The following is a 14,318-nucleotide window of genomic DNA, read 5'->3' on the forward strand; positions in this document are numbered from 1 at the left end:
ATTTGTGTTCGCACCGCTGCCAGATTTTCGACGCGTCGTGGTGGACGTCGCCCATGTCTCGCGCGCCTCGCGCCGCTCGCCTCGCCGTGTCGGGATTCCGGTGACCGGACAGCGGCACAGCGCAGTAGAACAGGGCAGGGCCAGCGCGCGTGCCCTCATGGTCCCATGTGGCCCTCTGGCCCCTCTCGCGCCGCCGTCGCTCGATTGCAGCGCAGCCCTCTCAGCATTTTTTATGGTTTGGCGGAGCATGCGGCCCAATAACCACCAGCCAAACTCTTCGGGATTGCTCCCGTGTACCACTCTCCCACGGTAGCGACCATCAAACGCCAACCGCGCCAAAAGTCTGACCACCACCACCACGGCGCCGTGGCTGCTGCATCTGGTCGACGACGACACGGAGTGCACCGACGCCGACTACAACCACACCACTAGACGCGCCGAAGAGGACCACTCGCTCGCATCGCAGCATAGCATAGCATACCCCAGTCACTGTGTGGTTCGCATCTCGCCACACACTGCAAGGAATCAACAGCATTGCATCGGCCGCGACCCACTGCGCTGCCATCCCATTTATTGTCCGCCACGCCCCCCCTTCCCCCCCTCTCCCGCACGTCCAGGAGCGCCCCGAGCTCAAGCCCGACTTTTACTTTTGCTCGCCTGCCTCTCTCTGAGCTCGAGCCCTCCCTCTATCGCCGACACCGAGGCCGAAGCCGAGTGAACGACCTGTGAGTGTGCGCCGCTGGGGAGGACGGGCTGGAGATGGACTGCGGCCTCGCCTAGTGGCGAGTGAGATGGGTGACTCGGCTCCAGTCGACTGCTGAGGATCGAGGTGGTGCCAATCTCGCGGACGAAAATAAAGAGGCGAGAGACTGGGCGCGGCGCGCGCGGGCTATTGCGCTGGGCTGGACAGGCTGGGCAGACTGCACTACCTGCGCTACGACTGCTACCTACCTACGCCTACCTACCCTGCTCGCCTTGCGCGCGCGAGATTGTCTCGAACCGTCCTCGCTCGTCTCGGCGCCGATACCTCGCGCCCTTCGCCTTCCTTTTGTCCTTCCTCTCCACGTCTATCCCCGCACCGCACGGGAAACGTATGCTGACATGACGCTCACCTACTTTGCCCCGCTCCAGCTCCAGCTGCCGCCCGCCGTCTACCCGCTGCCGCCGACGACGACACCGACAACGCCGACAACGCCAACGACGATAAGGCCAACAGGCAGCAGCAGCATCAACAACAGCAGCTCCTCGCAGTCCCTCTCGCTCCCGCGACACGCCCACAGCCACACGGCCAACATCGCAGGCCTCTCCCCCCACCACCATCACCACTACACCCCGCACCACTCGCACAACCTGTCGCCGGACGTCCTGTCCACCATGCACCCCGGCGTCCTCCACCGCCGCTTCCTGAGCGACCTCTCGACGTCGCTCTTCTCCTTTGTCCTCCCGCTTCTCCCGACGTCCGAGGAGCTTACCATCAAGGAGGAGTGAGGCTGATTTTCCTGCTTCTTTAGCTGACACCGCAGAGTCCGTACGCTCATCGAAAAGCTCATCAAGACGATTGAGCCTAGCGCTCGCTTGCTGAGCTTTGGCAGCAGCTGCAACTCGTTTGGTCTCCGCAACTCGGGTGAGCGAACCGGCCCCGGCCCCACGCTGCCGCCTCGAGGCTGACGATGATCCCAGACATGGACCTCGTGGTCCTTATCGACGACCCAGAAGCTGCCCTCGACCCGTCGACCTTTGTCGCAATGATTGGCGACCTACTGGAGCGGGTAAGTGACCGACCGGTCATCGGGGAAGGGGAAGGGAGGGATACTGACACACGCGCGCAGGAGACCAACTTTGACGTCAAGCCGCTGCCAAAGGCGCGCATCCCGATCATCAAGCTCAACCTCGCCGCGTCTCCCGGTCTTCCTTTCGGTGAGTAGCGACGAGTGTGACAAGAGTTACCCGTCCGACAACCCGCGCTAACGTTCAGGCATCGCATGTGACATTGGTATTGAGAACCGCCTCGCCATTGAGAACACGCGACTGCTCTTGACCTATGCCACTATCGACCCTGCGCGTGTCCGCACCCTCGTCCTCTTCCTCAAGGTGTGGGCCAAGCGCCGCCGCATCAACTCGCCCTACCGTGGTACCCTTTCATCTTGTGAGTGGAGCAGTGGCAGATAAGTGTTGACTCCCCGCAGACGGCATTACCCTCATGGTCCTCTTCTTCCTCGTTCACGTCAAGCAGCCCCCAGTGCTGCCCAACCTCCAGCGCATTGCCCCCGTCAGACCCATCACCGAGGAGGAGATGATGCTCGAAGGCCGCAACGTCTACTTCTTTGACGACGTCGAGATGCTCCGCCAGGAGTGGTCCTCGATCAACTTTGAGAGCGTCGGCGAGCTGTAAGTGGTGTCAGAGCGAACTCGAGAAATCACCACTGATGTCCCAGCCTCATCGACTTCTTCCGCTACTTCTCGCATGACTTCCAGTTCAACACCATGGTTCTGTCGCTCCGCGCTGGCCCGCTCACCAAGGAGAGCAAGGGCTGGACCAACGACGTGAGTTGCAGTGACGATAACCCCCGTCGACAACTCTGACCCCACAGATCGACGTCGGCGGCCTCAACGAGATGGCCCGTGACCGCAACAGGCTGTGTATCGAGGACCCCTTTGAGATCACGTACAACGTCGCTCGCACCGTCACCAAGGACGGCCTCTACACCATCCGCGGCGAGTTTATGCGCGCCACTCGCATCCTCACCCAGCGCCCCGAACGCGCCGTCCTCGCCCTCGCCGAGTTGTGTCGCGAGCGCGACGATGAGCTCCTCCGTGCCCCTCGCTCGGCCTCGCCCGCTCCTCGGACGCTCTCTGTCGGTCGCGGTGGATTCGGCAACGCCAGTGCCGCCACCAATGGTCCTGGATGGCGCAGCCAGTCGCAGCAGCCTCACGACCGGTACCACTCTGGTGGTGGCGGAGCCGGCGGTGGCGGCGGTGACCGCTACGGCCCGTCCACCAACGGCCCGGGCCCAAGTCCCATGGCCCCCGAGGCCAACCAGCGCCGTGGCAGAACAAACGAGGTCAGCGCTGGCGCTGCTTCCTCTGCTGCCGCTGCGGCTGGTGTCTCGGAAAGAAACGTCGCCCAGGACATGTGGCTCGCTGCCCAGGGTCCCAACCTCGGCAACCCATCCGGGCTTGGTCTCGGCGGCGTGGCCGACTCGCCGTTCGCCGAGTACGGCGGAAGAGGGCGTGAGCCCGTCACGCGTGCCATGGACCCGTCGCAGTACCCTGCTCGTCCCCGTGATCGCCGCCAGGCGTCCAACTACGACAACCCTAACGCCGCGGGTACTGTCTCTGCGCCTCTCTCGCCGTCGCGTTTGTACGCGCAGCTCGAGATTGGACGTGGATGGGCGTACGACTCGCCCGGTGGCTTTGGTGCTCCTGGAACTCGGCCCGCTGGCAGCAGCAGCGCGACTCCTGCCGGACCGTCGACGTTTGGTGCTCCCGGCTCGAGCAACGAGGCGCGCGGTGGTCGCCGCAACGTCTCCAACACGCGTGACCTGTCGCATCCCCCATCTCAGCTCGCGCAATCGCACACGCTAGCCGACGACCCGGCGTCGCCCCTGCCAACGTTTGCTCCCTTCTCCCCGCCTGTGCTGCCGTCGTCTCTGCATCCCTCAATGGCCGAGACTGGCTCGGGCAGCGCACCGTACATCAGCCCCAGCGCGCTCTTGTCACCGTCTCCGCAGGTACCTGGCTTGCCAGGAGAATTGGACAAGGGTGTGGAGAGTCTCACACAGGGCTTTGGCGCCCTCGGCGTGGACCCAGCAGGTGGTGACGCCAAGCGGGATACCGCAAAGAAGGAGGGCTCGCGATGAGGCCACTACACTGCATGATACAAGGAAGATCAGAAACAATCATTGCCGGGTGGCCTGGTGGCTGCCTGGCCCGCTAACCTCCATCACATGAGCATAGCATAGTGACATGTAGTGACATGCATGGTGTCTTGTCGGCGCGGCGTGAGCGAGCGAGGTGGCGCCGGGTTCCTCTTGCAAGCTACTGCTGATATTTGTGCATATACTAGACTGCGACCTCCCGGCCCTACTTGTAGTCGTAGAAGCCCTTGCCCGACTTCTTACCATACCACCCGGCGTCGACCATGCGCTGGAGGAGCGTGGCGGGGCGGTACTTTGTGTCGCCCGTCTCGTTGTGCAGCACCTTCTGGATGGACAGGCACGTGTCGAGGCCGATGAGGTCGGCGAGCGCGAGCGGGCCCATGGGGTGGCCCATGCCGAGGCGGAACGTCGTGTCAATGTCCTCCTTTGTCGCGACGCCCTTCTCGAGGAGCATGACGGCCTCGTTGAGCATGGGCATGAGGATGGCGTTGGCGATGAAGCCGGGCGAGTCGGCCGACTGGGTCACAGCTGCACATGAGCGTCAGCGAGTGTGCCGCGCTGCACCTCTGTCCCACTCACTCTTGTTGCACGCCTCGCCAAACGCGCGGGCACGCGCGAGCGTCTCGTCGGACGTTTGCAGGGCAGGGATGAGCTCGACGAGCTTCCTGCGGCGTGTCAGCGCTCTTTCCCCCTTTTCTCGGCTCACATCTGCGGAACGGGGTTGAAGAAGTGGATGCCGACGACACGCGCAGCACTCGCGCCGCCATCACCCGCCAGCGTCGCGCTGCCCGCCAGCTTGGTCAGGCTGATGGACGACGTGTTCGTCCCGAGAATCGCGGGCGGGGGGAGGCGCTCGGCCAGGCGGCGGACCAGGCCCGTCTTGAGGGACGTGATTTCGGGGATGGCCTGGTCGTCAGCGCGAGCTTGCGAGCGTTCTGGGCGGGCGGGTGGGCGGAGCCCGACGTTTGTCGCCCGCGATGCCACCCGCCTCGGCGCTCCGCGCCTCGGTCAACCCACCTCAATGACGATATCCGTGTCCTGCGCAACCAGATCGCCGCCGCCCTCGCCCGTGCCGTCGCCCTTGACGGCCGTCACGCGCTCACGCGCCGCGTCCGCCTCGGCCTGGGGCAGGCCGCGCTTGGCGACGTCGCGCGCGAGCAGCGACTCGAGGTGCGTCACGGCCTTTGAGAGGACCTGGGGCGAGGGGTCGTGCAGCGTCAGGGGGATCTTGGCGTGCAGGGCGGTCACGTAGCTGTGCCAGTGTCAGCGAGTGAACGCGCGTAGCGCGTGAGCGAGCAAGATCGCAGCTGTGCAAGTGGCATGACCGACGAGGGTGGGGGTTGGACTGGGGAGGGGAGGGAGCCCCAACCCCAGTCTGCCACGCCCGCCCACTCGCTACTCCGCAGCTCGTGCGCGTGCGCGTCAACTCACGCAATGCCCAGGCCCATCTGCCCGGCGCCGACAACAGCAGCACGCTTGATAACTCCGGCCATGGTGTGAGTGTGTGTGAGTGGTGGTAGTGATGCAGAAACATGATGCGAGTCGACGCGGCTTGGTTGACTTTGTGGTGTGCACCGGCTAGCAGCGGCCGGACCTACCGCCCCTCTCGGGAACTTAGCCGAGTGGTGTGGTGGTGGTGGCAGTGGTGCAGTGGTGCGGTTGAGTGTGCACTGCCTGGGACGCTGGCTGGGGAACGCACGCACGCCCCGCCGCGTCCCTCGCCTCCTCGACCTCGGCTACCTGCTCGCCATCGCACTCACGGTGCTCGTTGGCGAATGTGACGAGCATGACAGAGGCGGAGCCGCGGAACTCGGCGGGGTGGAGGGGTGGAGGGGTGGTGCCACGTGCACCATGTGGTATCCACGCAACATTACGTACTCACCACATTCCGTGCCTTACGGACAGATTATCGGCACGCCCCGATCGTGTGCGCGCGCAGTAGGCCAATAATAACACTGTGGTTCAAGTGCACGTTTGTGAGTGAATGAGGAAGAGGGCGACAGCGAGGGCGACGTGCAGTGCGAGCCGGTGGCGGAGATACTACTGCTCGAGGACGCCGAGATGACGAGACTGGCGCTGGGCTGGCGGGGGCGTTGGCTGGCTGCCTGGCTTGAGCTTGGCCAAATTTAATTTCTGACACAGTACCATACGCACCACCAAGCCACATACCGCGCCCGTCTGCCTCGGGTCACGCAATTAGCACGAGCGGCGAGCGACGGCGACAACGACGACAACGCACATTTCTGACTCTTCCTCGACCTCATTGTCTTACGCAGCGGGCGACAAACAACAACAACAACGCACAACGCAGCCGGCGCACGGCCCACGCCATCATCCATGAACGACACCATCACTGTCCCGCTCGCGCACCTGCCGGGCCTGTGCGCGACGCTCGTGGACACGGCGCTCAAGGGTGAGTGCGAGTGGACTGTAGGGCCGTAGATCCGGCGACTGCACACTGGCGGCTGCGGCTGCGGCTTCGGCTGCGGCTCGGCCTGTGCCATGTCCGCGACATTCTCGGCGCCGCCGACACCTGCTTACGCCGAAACACAGGCAACAAGACCAAACATGTGCACATTGAGCCCGACCACCCGTCGTTCCCGCTCTTCATCGGCGCGACCATCGTGCTCGTCATCCTCGGCGGCATCTTCTCCGGCCTGACTCTCGGCCTTATGGGCCTTGACACCGTGAGTGCGGCGTGCAGGCCCAGCTAACCACGCACAGATCAACCTCCAGGTGCTGAGCCAGGCCGGCACCGACGCCGAGCAGGAGCAGGCGCCCAAGGTCCTCAAGCTCCTCGTCGGTTCGGGGCGTCACCTCATCCTCGTCGTTCTTCTACTTGGTGCGTGCGACAACTAGAGACGCAGCTGACCCGACCCAGGCAACACGCTCGTCAACACGTCCCTGCCTGTCTTCCTTGACTCGATCGTGTGTGCCCACCTTGCAACGCGCCCTGCTGACGTCAGATCGGTGGCGGGTGGATCGCTATTCTCGGCGCGACTGGTCTTGAGGTGGGTGCAACGCGCGCATGACTCTTGCTAACCCGCACAGCTCGTATTCGGAGAGTGAGTCGGACGCTGCTGCATGCTAAACACCTTCTAACCACTCGCGCCAGAGTCATCCCACAAGGTGTGTAACATGTCCTTGCCGCGCTCACACCCCAGCAATCTGCACAAAGTATGGCCTCGCCATCGGCGCGTCGTTTGCGCCCCTCGTCCGCGGCCTCGTCATCTTAATGTACCCCATCGCCAAGCCCATGGCCATGGTGAGTGCGCCATGTAATGGGCTTAGCTGACGGCCAGTTCCTCGACTACATGTTCGGCGCGCACGACGACGGCGTGACGTACCGCAAGGCCGAGCTCAAGGCTTTCGTCGCCCTCGGTGTGGAGGACAAGCTCGCCGACGACGAGCTCCACCTCCTCGGCAGCGTGCTCGAGTTCTCGGGCAAGACGGTCGGCACAGTGATGGTGAGTTGTGCTTTTGTACTAGGACCAGCTCACACCCAGACACCCATGGCCGACGTGTACCAGCTGCCGTCGGACCGTATTGTCGATGCTGAGCTCCTCGCCGAGGTCCTCCGCAAGGGACACACTCGTATCCCCGTGTACGATGCCAAAGTCCCCGGCTCTTTCCTGTAAGTGGCCGCCAAAAGCCTAATCTCGGCTACCGTCGGATCACCGTTCGCGCCACTTGTCGCTTGCCGCTCACACACCCCCTCAGTGGCGTCATGCTCCTCCGCAACCTTGTCGACTACGACATCAGCGAGGCCAAGCCGGTATCCGCTCTCGTCAGCCTCGTGCTGCCTCAGTGTCCGCCGGATCTGTCGCTTGTAGAAGGTATGTCTTACATGGGTGGTGGAAATAGGCTAACCTGCTTTCAGCCATGAACTAGTGCGCTATTCGGCCATAGGGCTGCCAACCGGTAACTGAAACGACGCTGACACTGAGCTCAGCTTCCAGACGGGCCGCAGCCACCTGCTGCTCGTATCCACCAAGCCCGGCCGCCAGGAGGGTGCTGTCGGTGTCGTCACCTTGGAGGACGTTGTCGAGGTGAGTGCAGTCGGAGCCGGCGCCCGGTTGCGGTCACTATACCGAGCTGACGACTTGCAGGAGCTCATTGGCAAGGAGATTGTGGTATGTGTTGAGGATTAGTGCCGACGTAAACAAACGCTGACGTGGCAGGACGAGACGGACCGCTACGTGGATGTCCACAGTCGCATTCCAGTGATTCGCCCACGGTACCACTCTGAGAGGTGAGTAAGAGGTTGTGGCACCAACGTCAGCGGTTGTTAACGTCTTTATAGCCCGGCTGGCCTCCGTCGTATTTTCGAGGGTCGCGTCGCTAGGCGTCGCGCGCTACTTGGCGGGGTTAACGCCAGTTCCTCGGCTTCGCTGTCGCAGGGAGTCCATGCTCCCGCGCCGTCCATAGCGTCATTGATTGACCACCCGGCCAACAATGTCTAAACGAGATAGTCACCACCATTGATCCGGGTATATGCACGGGACTTTTACATGTCCATCACGTCCGTCCGGCCGTCCGTCGACGCCGGCGGCTTGTACCGGGGCCGTAAGAGGGCCCACTGGGGCAAGGTGTGGGGTATAAGCGACGACGTGTGTTGTGCATCCTTGTTGTCGAGTTGTTCGGAGTGACAGTGTCCGGGTAAACCGTGGAAATCTTGCAGCCGGAGTTGCGAGATAATCTCGGCGCGCGTTGACTGAGGGGGCGTGGGGGAGTGGATTGGATGGCCGAGAGTTGAGGTAGGGGTGCCTCGACGGGAGCAAATTAACCCGGCCGTGGAAGTGTACGCGATAGGAAGTGAGTGGAGGGTGGGCGTGCAGTGGGCCAGTGGGGTGAGTGAGGTTCTCGCTCCCACCGGGCCACCGGACTCGGGGTTGCTGCACCCACGCGCGTACAAGGCCGCCTCGCGCTCGCCGTGTCCGGCCAAAAGACTTGCTCCCAATCCTCACTCACTGCCCTGCAGGGTCTCTCGCCTGCATCATCGTGCACGCTACGACTGGCACCACTGGCACCACTTCTTTTGCTACACCCGGCCGACCAGCCAGCGACACGACAACCTGGCCACACCATCGTGTCATATATCTTTTTGGCCCCTGTACACACAACTTCCCCCTCCCCTTCCCCCCGTGCTTGACTTTTTGGCTCATCGCTCAACTCGGCCCCAACCCCCCCACCCCCCACCTAGCCACCATGGCATCAGTAGACCTGCTCATCGTGGCCGTCGCCATCCTCCTCCCACTCCTATGGTGGTTCCGCGAGTCGCTCCCCTTCATCGGCGGCAAGCCCCGCCAGTCGGTCGCCGGTGCGTCGGGCGCCAAGGCGGGCGGCGCTGGCGCCGGCGGCTTTGACGACGACGACGACCCGCGCGACTTTGTCGGCAAGATGGAGAAGCTCGTAAGTACTGCCTGCGTGCATTGTTAGCAGATTGCTTACTCGGCCACCAGGGCAAGCGCGCCGCTGTCTTCTACGGCACCCAGACTGGCACGGCTGAGGAGTACGCGATCAGGCTGGCCAAGGAGGCCAAGTCGCGTTTCGGCATCTCGTCTCTTGTGTGCGACCCCGAAGAGTACGACTTTAACAAGCTCGACCAGATCCCCAGCGACAAGGCCGTCATCTTTGTGCTCGCGACGTACGGCGAGGGCGACCCCACCGACAACGCGCAGCCCCTGTTCGAGTTTATTCTCGAGGAGAACGTCGAGTTCAGCCAGGGTGGCAACACGCTCGAGAACCTCAACTATGTCATCTTTGGTCTCGGAAACCGCACCTACGAGCACTTCAACGAGACTGCCCGCCAGCTCGACCGCCGCCTGGCCGCCCTCGGCGCCCACCGCATCGGGGAGCGCGGTGAGGGTGACGACGACAAGGCTCTCGAGGAGGACTACCTCTCGTGGAAGGACGGCATGTGGGAGGAGTTCTCCAAGCGCCTCGAGGTCGAGGAGGGCGGCGCCGGCGATGTTGCCGACTTTGTCGTCACCGAGGTCGCTGAGACGGTCGCCCCCGAGAAGGTCTTCCACGGTGAGCTGTCTGCTCGTGCCCTCGTCGCGTCGGCCAACAAGTCGACTACCCCTGCCGGCTCGTACGATGCCAAGAACCCCTACCCTGCCCCCGTTGGAACCTCGCGCGAGCTCTTTGCCGTCTCTGGCGAGCGCAACTGCGTCCACATCGAGTTTGACATTTCTGGCACTGGAATCTCGTACATGCACGGCGACCATGTTGGTGTCTGGCCCTCGAACCCCGACGCCGAGGTCGAGCGCGCCCTCGCTGTGCTCGGTCTCTCGGAGAAGCGTCACACGCCTATTGCTGTCGAGTCGCTCGACCCCGCCCTCGCCAAGGTCCCCTTCCCTACCCCGGCCACGTACGAGTCCGTCTTCCGCCACTACCTCGACATTTCCTCGCTTGCTTCCCGTCAGACCATTGCCTTCCTCGCCCGCTACGCGCCCAACGAGCAGGCCAAGGAGACGCTCACTACCTGGGGTACCGACCGTGAGGCGTACCACGAGTACGTTGACGGCCCCAAGCTCAAGATTGCCGAGGTCCTCCAGTCGGCCGCCCGCGACTCGCTCACCCCGCCCTTCACCAACGCGACCGTCTGGCCCATTCCGTTTGACCGCATCATTGGCACCCTCCCCCGTCTCCAACCCCGTTACTACTCGATCTCGTCGTCGTCCAAGCTCAACCCCAGCTCGGTTCACGTCACCGCTGTCGTTCTCAAGTACGAGTCGGGCCCCAGCAAGGACCACGCCGACCAGCCCCGCTGGGTCTACGGTCTGAGCACCAACTTTATCCTCAACGTCAAGCTCGCTTCCGATGCCAACGGTGCCAACAAGGGTGCTCTTACCAACGGCCACGCCCACACTGGCGGTCTTGCCGGCAACGAGGCTTCGATCCGCCTCGACGGCCTCCCCTCGTACAAGATTTCCGGCCCTCGCGACTTCCACCTCCACGACAACATCTACCGCGTCCCTATCCACATCCGCCGCTCGACTTTCCGTCTGCCCACGTCGCCCAAGGTCCCCATCATCATGATTGGCCCCGGCACTGGTGTCGCCCCCTTCCGCGGTTTCGTCCAGGAGCGTGTCGCGCTTGCGCGCAAGGCCAAGGAGAAGGGCGGCGAGGAGGCGCTCAAGGACTGGGCCCCCATCTACCTGTTCTACGGATGCCGTCGCGAGGACGAGGACTACCTGTACGCCGAGGAGTGGCCAGAGTACGCCAAGGAGCTCGGCGGCAAGTTCCAGATGATCACTGCCTTCTCGCGTGGACCCAACCGCAAGCCCGACGGCTCCAAGATCTACGTCCAGGACCTTATCTGGGACAAGCGCGACGAGCTCGCGCCTCTGATCCTCGAGAAGCGCGCGTACATTTACATTTGTGGTGACGCCAAGAACATGGCTCGCGCCGTCGAGGACCGCCTGTCGCGCATGCTCGGCGAGGCCAAGGGCGGCACCGCCGAGATCCAGGGCGCAAAGGAGCTCAAGCTGCTCAAGGAGCGCAACAGGTTCATGACGGATGTCTGGAGCTAGCGGAGTTGCATTGTTGGCCAGATCAGAAGGAGGATGGTGCATCGGCGTGATCGTGATAATGAGAGCAGCAGCGCACTGTACACCTACGCCCGGACTGTAGATGCTAGTGATGCATGGCGAGAGCAATGAGAAGTGACCTGGGCGGGGAGGTCGTCGGGCGAGGATTCCGTGGTGTGGCGGGTAAACCGGGGCCAGCCAGGTGCAGGGTGGTGGTCGTCGTCGTCGTCTGCTGACCTGCAGGACAAACTGTTGACGGCGCCTCCGATTACGGCAAAACCCCGCGTCAAAACTCAAGCTTAATCGATAGGAAGCGCGGAGAGCACGGCCGCGCGGCGGGGCGGGTTGGGCACAGGTGGGGGTGGGGGTGGGGTTGGAGGTGGATGTTCCGTTGTGTCTGGGGCTCGTCTCGGGGACACCGACATCGGGGCGAGCTTGGCGACGGCGCGTACGTTGACTGGTGCAAGCGGCGTATACGTCGACCGGTGCAAGCTGACCGATGCGTGGCGAGATCCACACATCTTTGTAGCTACAGTCATGTCTACTCATGGCCACGAACCATACTATACATCCCAGTGTCCTCTATTCTCTCTACGACTACTATGGCTTCGACTCGACGCGCTTGCGGGGCACGAGGGCCCAGCAGATCATCCACACGGCCATGATGGCGATCATGAGCGGCTGCATGATCCACACGCCATAGTGCTGGCTAATGGCGCCAGTGACGAATGGCATGAACGCGGAGCCAACCTGGCCCAGGCTCGCGATCCAGCCGATCGTGCCCGCCTGCAGCTCGAACGGCATGACGTCGAGGATGACAATCATGACGATGGGGTACATTGGCCCGAGGAACAGGCCGACGAAAGCGTACGCGACCGCGTTCCCGATCAGGCTCTTGACTGTCCAGACGACGACCATGAGCGCGATGCAGATGACCGTGTAGACGTGCGTCGAGAGCCGCTTGCCGATCAGGTTGGTCACGGGGATCAGCACGACGCGGCCGAGCGTCAGCCCGCCAAAGTACCCCGCCGAGACGTAGCCCGAGCTGTCGCCGCCGCCGCGCTCCGCGATGAGGAAGGATGTCTGGAGGGGGGGTTAGTTGTGGCGCGGGTGGAAGGTTGCTATTACTTACTGCCCAGCCGCCAATGCCAACCTCCACACCGACGTAGAGGAGGATGAACAGCGCCATGTAGTGCGTCGCACCAATCTTCATGATCTGCTTCATCTTGCTGCCCGACGAAGTGGGGCCAGTCTTGGTCGTCGGTGACGCAGGCTCGGCGGGACCCGCTTCGCCGCCGTCCTCGCTCTTGGTCTCGACGGCGGGCACAGGCTGGTCCTCGACGCGCCGTCCAGCCACCTGGTCCTCTGTGCGCAGCTGGAACACGCCGAGCAGCATCAGCGCCGTCGCGAGGCCGAGGCCGAGCGACACAAAGTAGTAGTAGTACACCTTGCTCCTGAAGTGCTTGACGAACTGGGTCGCGACGAGCGGCGACGCCGTCGCGCCAAGCCCATAGACCGCGTGCATGAGGAAGAGCAGATTCGACGCGTTCGGCAGGCGCGACACCAGGTTGTTCACCTGCGCGTCCTGCAGGCCCAGCCCGTAGCCGTTACACACGAACGCAAAGCAGAAGAGCGGGTACGGCGGGCCCCAGCACATGAAGATGTACCCGAGCACCTGGCACATGGAGCCCAGTGGCGCGACGATGCCGAAGCCCAGCCGGTCGGTCAGGAAGACGTTTGTGATGCCCGCGAGCAGGAAGCCGAGCATGTTGAACACCCAGATGATGGAGATGACGAGGTAGTTGATGTGGTAGTACTCCTGCAGCGAGGGCAGGAGGGGGCCCTGCGTGCCGTCGTTCCAGCCCGCAAGGAACATGACGAGGAAGAGGGTGAAGCTGGGGAGTGGGTTAGCTTCGAGGTCACCGACACAGCGGCGCCACTCACAGCATTCCCCACATGTGGAACCTGCCCGGCGCGGGCTTGTCCTCGCGCAGCCGAGCCAAGACATAGTGTGTGTGGTACTCGCCGGCGACTGGTGGCGTTGCCTCGCCCGTCACGAGCGACGTGAGGCGCTCGAGCGCGTTGGGCTGGTGGGCAGCAGCGGCGGGGCTCTCGGTCTTTTCTGCCATTGTGAGGGCCGCGGTGGTGGTGTAGCGATGAGGTTAAACGCCGAGAGATCGTCCACCGCCGCAGTGATATATTTACTTGTCCAAGCCTGTCGAGCGGCAGGTTGACTGTCGGCTGCGGTCAGCTCGTCCGTCAGCCGTTTTCCAACCTCGCACACCTCCCACACACCTCGCGTAAGCCGGGCGAGCGGTCAGTCGCTAGTGCGAGTCGAGTGCGAGCGAGCGAGCGAGCAATGGACAACGCATCAACCAGCCAAGCCCCGCATCCACGTTGTCGAGATGCGGGCCGTGTCGCGAGCGAGCTACATTACGGCGGGAGGTTTGCGGCGCGCGTGAGGCCACTGTCGGCGGGGGCGCCGAGGCCGAAAAGCGCCCGCGGCGGGGAAGTCACCGTCTGGTGGTGCAGCTACAGAGCCGTGTCAACAAGTCAAAGTCGGTCGGAGCAACTTCGGCGTCGGCAGGTTTTTTGCCAACGCTTCTTCTGTGCGGACCACATCGGTCCGAGGGGCCCCCGAGCCGGCGGGCACCGAGTGCACCAAGTGGCGGCGGGCGTGATGCCGCCAGTCGTCGTTGCGAGTCATAAAGAGTGGGAGTGAGGTGGTGTGAGGTGGTTGTGCCCCTAAACGATGTCGCAAAATGATGGAGGCCACGCAGAGTCCGTGGTGCGAGCAGGGCTGCAGCTTAGCCATGCGCTCGGATTTCGCAGTTAGTACCTGCCATTCCAGTCTAAAGAGACACAGAGAAACTGTCCGTGTAGGGGTCTAATAGCAAAAGGAAGG

At 63.3% G+C, this 14,318-nt stretch overlaps 4 protein-coding genes across 4 annotated transcripts; 2 read left to right on the plus strand and 2 right to left on the minus strand.

Moving 5' to 3' along the window:
* Positions 1-425: 425 nt before the first annotated feature.
* Positions 426-3,995, plus strand: cid1 (Terminal uridylyltransferase cid1). Its single transcript, XM_062769238.1, has 9 exons — positions 426-725; positions 1,132-1,484; positions 1,524-1,624; positions 1,681-1,769; positions 1,830-1,917; positions 1,976-2,146; positions 2,187-2,388; positions 2,436-2,544; positions 2,592-3,995. Exons 2-9 carry the CDS (start codon positions 1,375-1,377, stop codon positions 3,858-3,860), a joined length of 2,139 nt encoding a protein of 712 aa, XP_062625222.1. The 5' UTR covers positions 426-725; positions 1,132-1,374; the 3' UTR covers positions 3,861-3,995.
* On the minus strand, positions 3,983-5,594 carry mmgB (putative 3-hydroxybutyryl-CoA dehydrogenase). Its single transcript, XM_062769239.1, has 5 exons — positions 5,310-5,594; positions 4,896-5,130; positions 4,585-4,784; positions 4,458-4,543; positions 3,983-4,406 (listed from the first exon to the last, which is right to left on the minus strand). The coding sequence occupies exons 1-5, from the start codon at positions 5,369-5,371 to the stop codon at positions 4,084-4,086; spliced, it is 906 nt and encodes a 301-aa protein (XP_062625223.1). The 5' UTR covers positions 5,372-5,594; the 3' UTR covers positions 3,983-4,083.
* Positions 5,595-9,063: 3,469 nt separating this feature from the next.
* On the plus strand, positions 9,064-11,549 carry CPR (NADPH--cytochrome P450 reductase). Its single transcript, XM_062769240.1, has 2 exons — positions 9,064-9,290; positions 9,341-11,549. The coding sequence occupies exons 1-2, from the start codon at positions 9,087-9,089 to the stop codon at positions 11,414-11,416; spliced, it is 2,280 nt and encodes a 759-aa protein (XP_062625224.1). The 5' UTR covers positions 9,064-9,086; the 3' UTR covers positions 11,417-11,549.
* A 464-nt stretch (positions 11,550-12,013) lies between these two features.
* On the minus strand, positions 12,014-13,542 carry BSC6_0 (Bypass of stop codon protein 6; the record flags this gene model as incomplete). The annotated part of the gene is made up of 3 exons (XM_062769241.1): positions 12,014-12,496; positions 12,546-13,308; positions 13,358-13,542. The coding sequence occupies 3 exons, from the start codon at positions 13,540-13,542 to the stop codon at positions 12,014-12,016; spliced, it is 1,431 nt and encodes a 476-aa protein (XP_062625225.1).
* Between the last annotated feature and the right edge of the window lie 776 nt (positions 13,543-14,318).

This window comes from Vanrija pseudolonga, chromosome 2 (assembly GCF_020906515.1).
Source record: "Vanrija pseudolonga chromosome 2, complete sequence".
In the NCBI taxonomy this organism is placed as follows: domain Eukaryota; kingdom Fungi; phylum Basidiomycota; class Tremellomycetes; order Trichosporonales; family Trichosporonaceae; genus Vanrija; species Vanrija pseudolonga.

Coding starts and splice junctions, on each gene's coding strand:
- cid1 (XM_062769238.1), top strand. CDS start 1,375: ATGCACCCCGGCGTCCTCCACCGCCGCTTCCTGAGCGACCTCTCGACG. Junction 1,918..1,975: donor GTCTCCCGGTCTTCCTTTCG/GTGAGTAGCGAC, acceptor GCTAACGTTCAG/GCATCGCATGTGACATTGGT. Junction 2,545..2,591: donor GCAAGGGCTGGACCAACGAC/GTGAGTTGCAGT, acceptor CTGACCCCACAG/ATCGACGTCGGCGGCCTCAA.
- mmgB (XM_062769239.1), bottom strand. CDS start 5,371: ATGGCCGGAGTTATCAAGCGTGCTGCTGTTGTCGGCGCCGGGCAGATG. Junction 5,131..5,309: donor CAGATGGGCCTGGGCATTGC/GTGAGTTGACGC, acceptor ACACTGGCACAG/CTACGTGACCGCCCTGCACG. Junction 4,407..4,457: donor TGGCGAGGCGTGCAACAAGA/GTGAGTGGGACA, acceptor GCTCATGTGCAG/CTGTGACCCAGTCGGCCGAC.
- CPR (XM_062769240.1), top strand. CDS start 9,087: ATGGCATCAGTAGACCTGCTCATCGTGGCCGTCGCCATCCTCCTCCCA. Junction 9,291..9,340: donor TCGGCAAGATGGAGAAGCTC/GTAAGTACTGCC, acceptor CTCGGCCACCAG/GGCAAGCGCGCCGCTGTCTT.